The following is a 12,667-nucleotide window of genomic DNA, read 5'->3' on the forward strand; positions in this document are numbered from 1 at the left end:
CAATCGCGAAGGATAATGTTTGTGAGTAGGAAAGCTAGTAGGGTGCGAAATGAAGAGAGAAGAAGATGCTGTTATGCTGCTAACCGTGCATAACTAGATACATCACGCCCGATAAGTATATATCCCCGTGCACTTTGTATGTTCACGCTGGGTCATTTACTATTCCGCTGTGGGTCAGCATTAGCAGAGGACGCGTGGGGGCTGCCAAGCATTGACGTCATTCAGCTAAATTTGCTCATGTCAGATCAACCGCAGCTCCAAAGCATAACAAATACTCACCCAATTCACGCATACCAAAACGGCCTGACCAACGCATCCCACAGAAACAGCTTCATCGTATTCGATACCCCACCTCGGGCTATTCTAACCCATGGGCTATAATGCATTGCCCGTGTGACCATGCTGGGATGAAGTAAGCATCTCTCCGATGCATATCCTGTAGACGCGTCGGACCGACTTCCTTATTTGGCCAAATCGTATTTATCCTGGTGGCTTGCACTGCCCATCCATTCGGTTATGCCGTGCCAGCTATCACCTAGCGTAACCATGTTTTTCGAGTGTGAGCGGGTAATTTTGAATCTCGTTCTCTGGAAAGTGATATCCGGGTATATCACGCAAACATGAAAACGGCATCACGAACATACACAAAGAGAGCATTTCTGCTCAAGAAAGTTGCGCTAATGCGTTCATTATGCTTCCAGGTTCTGTCTTCTCATGCTGTCGATATGCCAGAAGCAATATCAAGATACAATAACCCAACTCAAGCACATTGTTGCATCTAGTGCTTCGACTCAATTACATTCTCTGCGTGGGAAATAGATCCCTGCTTCGCAGCAACCTCTTCGACGCGACGATCGATATCTGGCACGAAGTCGTGCTTGTTCATTCCAGGTACGAAAAGCGGAGCGTTGGTGAAGAGGTACTTCATCTCTTCAAGCGGGCGCTTAGCAGTCTCGGGAAGGAAGCAGTAGAAGAAAATGGCGTTGGTCAGATTGCAAATCTAATATCTGGTTAGTTTTCAATCGATAATGAATCGTAAAGGAATACTTACGACGAAGAGCAGGTAGAACCTCCAGCCAACATCTGCCATGCCAACTCCAGTAGTCTGTCCGATCATGGTATTGAATGCAAAAGAAGTCATAGTAGCAATGGAAACACCCTTGGAACGGGTCTTGGTATCGAAAATCTCGGCGGGAATGATCCAGGAGAGCGGTCCACATGTGGAGCTGAAGCAGAAGTTGTACGCCCAAGTGACAACAATGAAGCCCCATGCGGCGGCGGCATTTCCACTGCTACCGGGTGGGAAAACAGCCAACATGACGGTCGCGATGATGAAAGTAACGCAGTTGCCGAGATTGCCGCCGATAAGAGTCCAGCGGCGTCCCAATCGATCGATGAAAGCAATGCAGAGTGCTTGTCCGCAAAGAGCGAGAACCGAGGAAATGGCCTGGTACTTGAGGGCGTCGGAGCCGTTGATACCAATTTGAGCGTAGATCTTGACGGAGTAGTACTGGATAGCCGAAACACCAGTCATTTGAACGGATGCCTGGATAGCGCAGGCGAGGAAGAGACGGCGGAAGCACGACCTGTCCCTGAAGAGCTCGCCATACGACTTGGCCGAATTCTCGCGCTCGAAGCTAATGGCTTCTTGAATCTGCTGGTACTCTGCCATGACCCATGCATCTGACTCGTTACCGTTTGCATGGAGCTTCGCCAGGTTGCGAAGACCCTGCTCGCTTTTGCCTTTGCTGATAAGCCATCTGGGCGACTCGGGGAAGACCATGATGAGTGCGGCTAGAAAGACGGCTGGAACGACTTGGATACCAAGCGATGTGCGCCATTGGCCGTTGTCATTGTCTGCAAAGCCGACATCACATCCATAACTGATCCAGGCTGCTGCAAGTGCACCAATGCCCAACATGAACTGCACGAGAGCTGTGACTCGTCCACGAATACTGGGGTGGACCAGCTCTGATTGGTACATGGGAACAATCATGACGAGGAAACCAACACCAACACCAGCAAGGGCGCGTCCGGCATAGAGATAAGATAGCCCTTGTGCGCCAGTTTGTAGTGCACCACCGAGGATAAAGACCTAATTTTGCGCTTTCAGTTAGCAAAATTCATGTGCTATAGAAGCTTTTGACAATCCTTACCAATGCACCGATCAGAATGGTGAGTCGACGACCAAGCCTGTCACCAGCGGGACCGGCGAAAAAGGCGCCAAAGAAAGCACCACCAGTGAAAACTGACACAACTGCTCCCGTTTCATCTTCTGTGGGGTTGAACTCTGCATTGAAGGCTGGTGAAGAAATGACTTGGGCAATGACACCAAGATCGTAACCGTACAGCAACGAACCAAGCGATGCAAACAGGCCCACAAGGAACTGGTACACTTTGGGAGGGAGCGCCATGGCGACTGCAGCTGGGGTTGAGAGGACTGCAGGAAGGTTGAGAGCGGTGGGTAAGTCAGGCCAACGCGCAGTCTCCCTGGCTCTTTATACTGGGCACATTGCCGTGCTTCTGCCAGGCTGGTATCACCCCATGGCTGTCCAAGTCTGGGGAACGCATGCAAGCGACTATACTCCACCATCTCCACAAATGGCGGGGGTATTGACTCGACTCCGCGTTTATTACCTCCGCAACCCGCGTGCTGATCCCTGTCACAGCGGTTGTCGGTGCTATGACCGAGGCTCGGTTCAAATCAAACCGATGTATACATTCGGCGCCAGTCCAGATAGGTAATCATCTGCACTCGGAGGCCTGAATTGGGAGATACATCATTCCACCACTGGTGGGATATGTCTTGGCTGCCCGAACCTAAGCACGGGTGGTTTACTTCAAACGGCCCAAGTGCAGCGTGTGCCAGACGTGTGATGCGACGATGCGTGCAGCCTAAATTCCACGAATGAGCATGCCATTTTGTGCCGGAGGCGCCAGCTGGCTTTGTACTAGGGCCCGCGCCTAGTTGGAAACCACATGCTACGCCATGAAGCTTTCTATGACCTCGAGCAGATCGTACCACTATTAACTTGCAATTGAAAACCTGGACTTCGTCTTCTTTGCTCCTGTCATCACCTCCAGGACAATTGCCAGCTTTATCCATCATGGCGTCCTTTACCAGAATCGAAGAGAGCGAAACCCCCTCCATCTCCATCAACCCCTCCCACAAGGTCGCTAAGATCAATGACAACCTTTATGGTGGATTTACCGAGTAAGCTTGACAATGGCGCCCTATCGGCTTGGGGTTTTCGAAATATGCATTTCTTTGTTTTTCCCTCGGCTAACAAGCCACGCACCAGGCACATGGGTCGATGCATATACGGCGGCATTTACGATCCCGGCAACCCTCTCTCAGACGAGCGAGGTTTCCGCAAAGACGTCATTGAGGCTTTCAAAGAACTCAAAGTGCCTGTGGTGCGTTACCCAGGCGGAAACTTTGTTGCAACGTATCATTGGCTTGATGGCGTTGGACCAAAAGAGAATAGGCCTAAGAGGTAAGACCATCATCGCATTCACTAGTGTCTTGCCTGAGCCTCGGTCGGCAATCCTACAGTCAACAAAATCTTCCATGTGTCAACAAAAAACCATTGGGTTGTTTCAGGTCCGCTTACAGGGTCCATTACCCTGTGGAGATCTACCACCCAGCATTTCGGGAGAGTGAACCCCAGAGAGAATATTGGGACTAATGCGGCGCCAGGCCTGAGCTTGCATGGATCGGCATCGAGCCCAACACCTTCGGAACTGATGAGTTCATGCAATGGTGCGAAGAGGTCGGCACAGAGCCTTATCTTTGCTTAAACTTCGGCACTGGCACTTTGGACGAAGGTATGCAATAAAGTGGATCTACTATCACACCTGACTGATTTCAACAGCTCTTGGATGGCTTGAATACTGTAACTCGGACCGAGATACATACTACGCCAACCTTCGACGCAAGAATGGCCGCGAAAAGCCTTACAACGTGCGTTAGCTCCAGACGGTGCGAGTCGTGGCTTGCATTAGCAGTCTGCTAACTTTAGTGATAGGTCAAGTACTGGGCTCTCGGAAACGAGTGCTGGGGCCCATGGCAAGTGGAGCAGATGACCAAAGAAGACTACGCTAAGAAGGCTTACCAATGGGCCAAGGCATTGAAACTTCTCGACCCAACCATCACCACCATCTTGTGTGGAGAGACTGGCTACTCATCTTGGGACTACTATGTGCTGAACCAATGCGTCAAGTTGGATGTTCACGGCCTCAGTGGCGACATGACCAAGAGCCTGATTGACATGCACTCAATCCACATCTACACTGCAGACAAGGAGCACCTCCCCAACGCCACAGCCCCCCGCGCAGCCGAGCGAGCAATACAAATGGCATCCAGTCTTATCGACCTCGCCCGCATTGAAAACAACGTACCGGAAACCGTGCCCCGTCAAACCATCTGCTTCGACGAATGGAACGTCTGGGACCCCGTGCGTGCCCCCGGTGAACAGGGTGCAGAAGAGAAGTACACCCTCTCCGACGCTCTGGCCGTAGCGAACTTCCTCAACGGCTTCATCCGTCAGGCAAAAGATGTGGGCATGGCTACTGTGGCACAGAGCGTCAACGTTATCTCTCCGCTCATGACTACCAAGGAGGGTCTTGTCAAGCAAACAACTTGGTGGCCCCTTCTCCTTTTCTCAAAGTACATGCGTGGTCACACTATCGCCCTTAATGTGCGTACACCCGAGTACACTGGCCGCACGAATCCTAAGTGGATCCGCGGTACCATTGAGACACCGTATTTGGACTGCAGTGCTGTGCTTAGTGATGATGGGTTCGTTAACCTTGCTGTTACGAATATACACGAGACACGGGACTTCGAAGTCGATATCCCTGGGCTAAAGGCGGACAAGGTCGAGGTGCATACAGTTACCGGGGAGAACATTGGAGTTGTGAATACGAATGGGGAGCAGAAAGTGGGGATTAAGGAGAGTAGTTGGGATGGAAAGGGCAAGTTTACATTTGGAAAGCATTCGTTCACGCTACTCCGATGGAAGGCTTAGCTTTGAATCATCATGACTGGATATGCAAATAGACAATATCATTAGATTTTCTTGCGAAAAAAAGGGTAATCAAACTACCACTCCCCAGTATCCATGTACTTCTTCACCATCAAAAGTAGCATATCTCTATATTCCCTCAGCACATCCGCGTACACAAACAAAAAGTACGACCCAACGATTACCGATCCCGGCAACAAAATCAGCAGCACAAAATACTGCACCATACCCCACCACGCACTCTCTAACCCCTTCCGCATAGCCTTTTCCTCCTGCACAACCGGAAACCCTTCCTTCGGCGCCTCCGACCCCAAAAACCCACACAAGGCCTCCCATCCCACCTCCCCATCCATATCAAGCTCCAGCAGCCGCTCTCTGGGAACCGCACTCCTGACTTCCTCATAATGTTTTTCGTAGGCAGCTTTTGAAGCGGGCCCGCCATACTGATTCGCACTATGCACTTTAAACGCCGAATGCACGAGCTGCATCAGGGGCGCAAGTTGGGTAAGATTGAATTGGCGACAGAAAGTGAATAAGCGCCATGTATCCAGGCACCAGATACTTTCCCGCATGCTATCTTCCCAGTCTGCATAGTTGCGGAGAGTTAAGATGACTTTGGCGTCGGGATATGCTTCTATTAGGTCTTTTGCGAAGAGGCAGCCTGGGAGGTCGGCTACGACATCGTAGTCTGCAAGGAGTTTGTCAAAGTCTTGTTTGCCGTATGGTGCTTGGTTGCGTTGGTGGGCAGGCCGATCTGAAGGGGGGAGTAAGGTGAGGTTTATTGCTTCTTGCCAGAGGGCGAGGTCCGAGGGGTTGGACAGCACGTTGCGCATTTGGTGGGGGGTGAAACCTAATTTGCGGAGGGCGAGAGTGATGGTTGTTGTGCCGGTGCGGCACATGCCCAGCACGAGGATGCGCATGGGCTTCTTGCGCACGCGGGAGGTGGTGTCGATTAATCTTTGAGTCGCCATTATTGCTTTGATTGTGTGTTGAATGGGAGTTTTGAGAAGAGAAGGGGAGGTTCCAATGGATTTGGTATGCCGAGAGATGAAGAGACGTGGTGGGTATAGAGGTGCGGCGGCGTGGTTCCGGATTAGGCTAATTAGCGGCATGTCGGGTGAACAGGGCCGCATGTGCGAGCCGCAGGTCTGGGACGCCTAGTTCGCCACTCGGTAGCGGGATCGAGGGTGTATGCTATTCCAATTCGTTTATAGAACGATGGACTAAAAAAATACATCCAGTTCAGGACCGGCCCGTGAGCTGGGTCTGCCATTTCGAAATGTACATGGACGTCAGCTCGTACATTTCTATCGTATACGGTGACTCTGGATCCTCCATATGCCGTAGTTTATACGCCTGGTTTGCCCAATCCGTGGCAGATTGCCAGTTCTCCAATTTCGCAAAGCTGAGGGCGGCGATCCGGTAAGCTCTCGCATAGTAGTCGGCAAGGCCCTCTGCTTGTACAAGCTGGGCAAGCTGAACGCTCACTTCAGCACTCTTGCGGGCATATTCCACTTCGGCCTTGGTCTTTGGAGGATCTTGGAATAGCTGACTATCAAATTTATCAAAAGCGTTTTTGATAGTGACGCGACGGTTGTCGCTGGCCTCACTGGCTGCGCGTTTCTGAGCACATGCTTCGCACTGGCATTTGAAGCCATATTGATCAAGCAACTTCTGTCGGTCCTCTTGAGCAAGCAAAAGCGAAATGTAAGAGACGGAGAACTCTTCTCCAGCCTTGATCTTCCGGCTGGCAAAGACGATGTGCTTATTGAGCTTCTCGCTCCAGTAGTAACTTGTGTTTGGTCGACACGAGTGGTTGATGCGAGCGATTCTAGGAAACAGACTGAATTTGTCGCCGGTATTGTACGCATTCGTGCGGAATATGGTCCCCACTGTCTCTAACTGCGTGTTCACCGTACCGTTGGCATAATAAGACAGTGCCAAGACCTGCTCTTGTGCGCTGGTCGAAAGCGTTTTGAATTCGTCGTGGACGAGTTTTGCAACAGCAGCCATGGGATTCCCGCCTCCCTTTGTGAGTTTGGACCGACTGATCCTGATGACAGGCGATTCGCGCATGATAATGTCACCGATGTCAAGATCGCGTATGGCAAAAACACCCAAGCCTTTTCCATTGATGGGCTCGACTACATAGACGTCTGGAGGCCCACTGCAGATGTGACGTAGAAGATGGTTGGGTGCGTGATGGTTCGAGCATGTTGCACTATAGGCAAGCGCGGAGAATGGAAAAAAGACAGCGACAGAGGTCGATTTGACGAACATTGTGACTTTTGGAGGAAATCGAAAAACTGAGTAAAGAGAAATAAGCAATGGGTGTTTTGAGCTTTTACAGGCTTACCGTGATAGCACACAAATACTAGAGTTTGAAACGGGTTTCGTTTGGTCAATTGTGCAACATGACACTCGCGCAGAACCATACTCAGCCATGTTACGAAACGCGAAAGACTAGAAATCTCTGAGACGGTATTACGCGTCTTTGATCGGCATTCGTAGTGTCGTAGTCCTGTGAGTATGGTGACCATCAAAGGGGGTGTTCCGAAGAGCGGAAGCGCGCCGCCCCGCAGCACGGATAGTACATAACTACAGCGTACGTAGTACTAACGCTCGGCGCAAGTAAGGTGCGCTCAGGGTGAAGATAGCCCTTCTGGTTCACACATGCAGCATCTTGTTGATGATAAGAGGTTAGAACAGTATCAACTTTTGACGAAAAATCCCCGGGCCGACAACTGATGTCATCCGACAACCGTTGCCGCGATCGCAGCTTCCCCGCGCTTGTGGGGCAACCAGCCGTTGTTTAACATGGCCGTCGCGGGGATACAATGCCCCTCCTCCAACTTTCTCCAGAAAATTATCAGACACCATGGTGTAAGTATAGACTATCTCGGTGCTGCATAAAACGCTCTCTAACCTTGCCTAGATACACTGCGTCTTTTGCCTTTTTTGAGGCCCTTTGGGAGTATGGCGTTAGTCATGTCTTTGTCAACCTCGGATCCGACCATCCTTCGATTATCGAGGCCATTGTCAAAGGCCAGAATGAGGCCAAGGGCCAATTCCCCAAAATTATCACGTGCCCAAATGAGGTAAGTAGCCTACATGCAGCCAAGGTTACACAATGGCTAATATGGTTAGATGGTTGCTCTGTCCATGGCCGATGGATATGCGAGGTTGACGGGCAAGCCCCAATGTGTCATTGTCCATGTCGATGTTGGAACACAAGGTCTTGGAGCTGCCGTGCATAATGCTTCGTGTGGACGCGCACCTGTTCTCATCTTTGCCGGCCTGTCCCCATTTACCATTGAGGGTGAGATGCGTGGGAGCAGGACCGAGTATATTCATTGGATACAGGATGTGCCAGACCAGAAACAGATTGTGGAGCAATACTGCAGATATACGGGCGAGATAAAGTCTGGAAAGAATGTCAAGGTGTGCTAGACTGCGACATGGAATGCGGAAACGCTAACAACTGCATAGCAAATGGTCAACCGCGCCTTGTCCTTTGCCATGAGCGATCCAAAAGGGCCGGTATATCTGTACGGCGCGCGCGAGCCTATGGAGGAGGATCTGACCCCATACAAGCTGAAAAAGGACTACTGGGCACCCATCGAGCCAGCTGCACTTCCTCCCAAAGGCGTCAAAGCAATCGCCGAAGCTCTGGTTAAGGCCCAGGAACCTCTTATTGTGACTGGCTACTCTGGCAGAAATCACGAAGCAGTGAAGGAGCTCGTCCGACTGGCAGACAATATCAAAGGCATCCGCGTGTTGGATACAGGAGGCAGTGACATGTGTTTCCCCGCAAACCACCCGGCGTGGCTGGGCCTGCGCTACGGTAACGACCCGGCCATCAAAACAGCCGATGTCATTCTAGTACTCGACTGCGATGTACCATGGATTAACACACAGTGTCACCCTAAAGAAGACGCGAAAATATTCCATGTCGACGTTGATCCGCTCAAGCAGCAGATGCCTGTCTTTTATCTCAACGCCGTTCAACGCTACCAAGCCGATTCGTACACGTCTCTGAACCAGCTGAACGAGCACCTAGAGTCTGCTTTCAAAGAACAGCTCACCAGTCAGATCTTTGATCAGCGATGGTCGGCCTTGCAAGAGTCATACAAGAAGAAACTCGAAGGCATCGCTAGCGAAGCCAAGGTTGATGACAAGGGCCATTATGGCACATCTTACCTTTGCTCCCAACTGAAGAAGCAATGCCCAGAAGATACAATTTGGGCCATCGAAGCCGTCACTCAAACCGGCTTTGTCGCGGACCAGATACAAGCGACGTTGCCCGGATCATGGATAAACTGTGGCGGCGGAGGTCTTGGATGGTCTGGTGGCGGTGCCCTGGGCATCAAGCTTGGGACCGACTATGAGGGCAAGAAGCAATTTGTATGCCAAATTGTTGGCGACGGCACATATCTCTTCTCTGTGCCTGGTTCCGTCTACTGGATCTCCCAGCGCTACAAGATTCCCGTTCTCACCATTGTGCTCAATAACAAGGGCTGGAACGCCCCACGCCGTTCCATGCTACTCGTCCACCCTGACGGCGAAGGCTCCAAAGTCAGCAATGAAGAGCTCAACATCAGCTTTGCGCCCACACCGGATTACTCTGGCATCGCCAAGGCGGCAAGTGGTGGCGAGATATGGGCTGCGCACGCGAGCACAGCTGACGAGCTGGGCAAGCTTCTCCCGGAAGCTATCAAGTCGGTGTTGAGCGGTACTTCGGCCGTGTTGGATGCTCATCTCGAGGGACCAGAAGGAAAGTACGGAGGCGGCAAGGGTCGCCTGGGTTGAGGAACTTGTCTTTATTCCTGCAGTCAATATGGCATTGATTGTGGAATATGTGAGCACATAGGATCAATTAAGACTGAAAGGTAAGGTGGGCGATGTTGGGACATGTGTCAAGGAACATGGTCATGTATTATCCCTGTATACAACTCTATCTAAATCCTGCTCGTTGCATGCAGGTTGTCTATCTCTTGGATCCGACCATATCGTGTCGTTTTGATTAATCGGGAATAATGATAGGAGCACTCTCATTATGGATATGGTACTAAGTTCATAACGGCGTAGTTCCAGTGGCATTGGATAGCTTTGCAAGAGCGATCCACGGATTGGGCTCTTCAACCTCGCATACCGTGTTCGCAGGCGGAAGGGTTCCGTCACGCATATATCGCTTTTCGTGCTCGGAAACACACTTGGTCGACTGGAAGTGTGAAGTATGCTGTGAAAACCAGTCAGTCAGTATCCCCAAAAACGAAATCTTGAGTGAAGGGAGAACTTACACCGACGTTATCAAAGACCAGTAAACCCGAACCAGGAAACTCTCCGTTCATCTTCCTCGCCGCGGATAAAGGCGTAACAGGATCCGCAACTGACGATACAAACAAAATAGGCGTATACGTCCCATTCACCTTCGGCACCCCATCAAACCGCTGACTCTCAGGCGCCCTCACCTGCATCTGACTGCAAATCGGTCCACTCAGTGCGGCAACATGCAACCCACCATACCTACTCTTCTCATGCATTCCCTCCACAAACCCCTTATACGCTTCAAACTCCGTATAATTCGACCGCCCATCCGAATCCAAACACACAACTAGCGCCCGTCCCATACGCTCATCGTAAGTTGGACTAAAACTATTAATCTGCGCCTTGAGCGTAATACTAGACAAAACCGCTACATCGCGATTCTGCAAAGCAAGAAGCCAGTAATCCATCAACACCACAAACGCCGGATTGAGATAATACAGCGAAGCAAAAACCTGACTCGTGATATCCGTCCACTGCAACAAATACGGCGTCGGCGCCAGCGCACCAGGCACTGTCAACGGATTCCTCGCATCCGGAATCGCCTGGGCGACCGCAAAAGGGTTTTGCTTGAGCTCTTCAAGCAGCGCTTCGTAGCGATCTTGGATGACGCGGGCAGACGAGGCGTTCTGGTGGAACAAGCAGAGTGCGGGGCCTGCGTCGAAACATTGCTGGAAGAAGTAGCCCGCGGCTTTGTCGCTGTCGTCTGTGGCGGTTTCCCAGCCGCCGTTGTAGTAGTCGGCTAGGTCGAGCACGCCGTCTATAATCATCCTGCCCACGCGTGAGGGATAGAGACTGGCGAAGGTGGGGCCCAGGATGGAGCCGTAGCTTATACCGTAGTACCAGAGTTTGGCGTCTTCGGGTGCTTTTCCGGTATCGGTGGCGCGGAGCTGGATGTAGTGTAGCATGTCTTGTGCTGTGGCGACGGTGCTGGCGTAGCGTGCGGTGCCGTTCACGCTGTACACATCTGAGCACCATTTTCCGTAGCCGAGGAGGGATTGATGGTGGGTTTTTAGTGCTTTTTTAGAGGTTATGTCTGCGAGGCCTAGGGGTTCCTCGAGGATGGCGTTGCGGGTTTGGAAGGAGTAGCCCGGGAAACAGTCGCTGGATGGTTCGCTGTTGTTTATGCCGCGGGGGTCGATGCCTACGAGGGAGTAGTCGGTCCCGATTTTGGCTTCGATTAAGGCGGAGCCCGAGAGGATCATGCTGACGGATGAGCCGCCGGGGCCGCCGGGGTTGACGAGGACTTCTTGTGCATTGGGTGTTGGGCCGGGTTTCTTGATGATGGCGATGTTGAGGGTGCCGGCGGTTTTGTTGGCGTAGTCGCGTGGTACTTCTAGCAGGGCACAAGTACTGGCAAGGTTAATTGGTCTTTGTTCTTCTCGAAAGATTGGAATGCTCATACAAGTTGTTATAACATGGGGACCAAGCAAGCGATGGGCTTGCAGTCAACTGTGTATGTGTAAGTCTCCATCGATTTTGACACTAGCAGATGAGACCTACTTCGGAGAAATCATAAACCATGCTGGTATTCCCTCTTGCATTCAAAGGGGAGCCGAGGCCCAACGGCAAGATGGTAGCAATTGCTGTTGCATACCGTATGGACGCTTTCATGATGTGTTTAGTCTCTCAAAAGTGCAAAAGATCGTATGATGGTAGATGTTAGAATATAGCAAGAAATTACTTCTTCTTCTTATACATGTCTACCCTTGTCAAGGAAGCCAACTGTATGGTCGCCGACTGATGCAATAGGCTGCATTTTGGCCCCTACTATACACCAGAATAGCAAACGCATTGCAACAATCAAGCCACTATGTTCAACCCTGCTCCGCATCAAGGCTGTGTCTTTTTTTCTGCAGATTCTCTTCCGAATGCAGTAATATTACTGCATTTTATTGAAGCCACTACACCGACGCTACTGCTGGGGCCCTACGTCTTGGCCATACTACTTTCCAAATCAGGTCTAGTGCAACGGCGGTGCTTGGGGTAGTGGCACGCCTCGTGTGTGTATGCAGCGTTCCGCGAATCTTACAGGAAGCATTTTGAATTGCTACCAAGAGCAGTGAGGTCAATCGTCTGATGCATGCTTAACGTAATAATGCTTAACTCAGGGAGAGATCAAGTTGGTCAAACGATTATTGTAAGATAGTCCTAGCAGCTCGTAAGCGGTACTACTGTGAAATACCGGAACCAAGAAAAACAGTAGGAACAGACAGGTAGTCAAAACAGTAGTAGTATGAGGATGGATTTGGAGGAGCTGCTGAACAGCCGGGCTGACTACTACTAAAAAAATCCCCCGATGCGTTGTACCTTAT

General features: G+C 51.1%; 6 protein-coding genes across 6 annotated transcripts; 2 read left to right on the plus strand and 4 right to left on the minus strand.

The window, feature by feature from the left end:
• Positions 1–778: 778 nt before the first annotated feature.
• On the minus strand, positions 779–2,414 carry COCCADRAFT_2485 (uncharacterized protein; the record flags this gene model as incomplete). The annotated part of the gene is made up of 3 exons (XM_007711003.1): positions 779–1,000; positions 1,052–2,095; positions 2,157–2,414. The coding sequence occupies 3 exons, from the start codon at positions 2,412–2,414 to the stop codon at positions 779–781; spliced, it is 1,524 nt and encodes a 507-aa protein (XP_007709193.1).
• A 693-nt stretch (positions 2,415–3,107) lies between these two features.
• Positions 3,108–5,030, plus strand: COCCADRAFT_88221 (glycoside hydrolase family 51 protein; the record flags this gene model as incomplete). The annotated part of the gene is made up of 5 exons (XM_007711067.1): positions 3,108–3,214; positions 3,303–3,497; positions 3,701–3,828; positions 3,876–3,964; positions 4,029–5,030. 5 exons carry the CDS (start codon positions 3,108–3,110, stop codon positions 5,028–5,030), a joined length of 1,521 nt encoding a protein of 506 aa, XP_007709257.1.
• A 74-nt stretch (positions 5,031–5,104) lies between these two features.
• COCCADRAFT_2487 (uncharacterized protein) lies at positions 5,105–5,998 on the minus strand (the record flags this gene model as incomplete). The annotated part of the gene is made up of 1 exon (XM_007711004.1): positions 5,105–5,998. One exon carries the CDS (start codon positions 5,996–5,998, stop codon positions 5,105–5,107), a length of 894 nt encoding a protein of 297 aa, XP_007709194.1.
• Positions 5,999–6,269: 271 nt separating this feature from the next.
• COCCADRAFT_88174 (uncharacterized protein) lies at positions 6,270–7,307 on the minus strand (the record flags this gene model as incomplete). Its single annotated transcript, XM_007711068.1, has 1 exon — positions 6,270–7,307. The coding sequence occupies one exon, from the start codon at positions 7,305–7,307 to the stop codon at positions 6,270–6,272; it is 1,038 nt and encodes a 345-aa protein (XP_007709258.1).
• Positions 7,308–7,905: 598 nt separating this feature from the next.
• On the plus strand, positions 7,906–9,836 carry COCCADRAFT_2489 (uncharacterized protein; the record flags this gene model as incomplete). The annotated part of the gene is made up of 4 exons (XM_007711005.1): positions 7,906–7,910; positions 7,963–8,125; positions 8,175–8,468; positions 8,517–9,836. The coding sequence occupies 4 exons, from the start codon at positions 7,906–7,908 to the stop codon at positions 9,834–9,836; spliced, it is 1,782 nt and encodes a 593-aa protein (XP_007709195.1).
• A 265-nt stretch (positions 9,837–10,101) lies between these two features.
• COCCADRAFT_88224 (uncharacterized protein) lies at positions 10,102–11,966 on the minus strand (the record flags this gene model as incomplete). Its single annotated transcript, XM_007711069.1, has 4 exons — positions 10,102–10,266; positions 10,328–11,705; positions 11,758–11,804; positions 11,856–11,966. 4 exons carry the CDS (start codon positions 11,964–11,966, stop codon positions 10,102–10,104), a joined length of 1,701 nt encoding a protein of 566 aa, XP_007709259.1.
• Between the last annotated feature and the right edge of the window lie 701 nt (positions 11,967–12,667).

The sequence above is a fragment of the Bipolaris zeicola genome (genome assembly GCF_000523435.1).
Source record: "Bipolaris zeicola 26-R-13 unplaced genomic scaffold scaffold_24, whole genome shotgun sequence".
NCBI classification, from domain to species: Eukaryota; Fungi; Ascomycota; class Dothideomycetes; order Pleosporales; family Pleosporaceae; genus Bipolaris; species Bipolaris zeicola.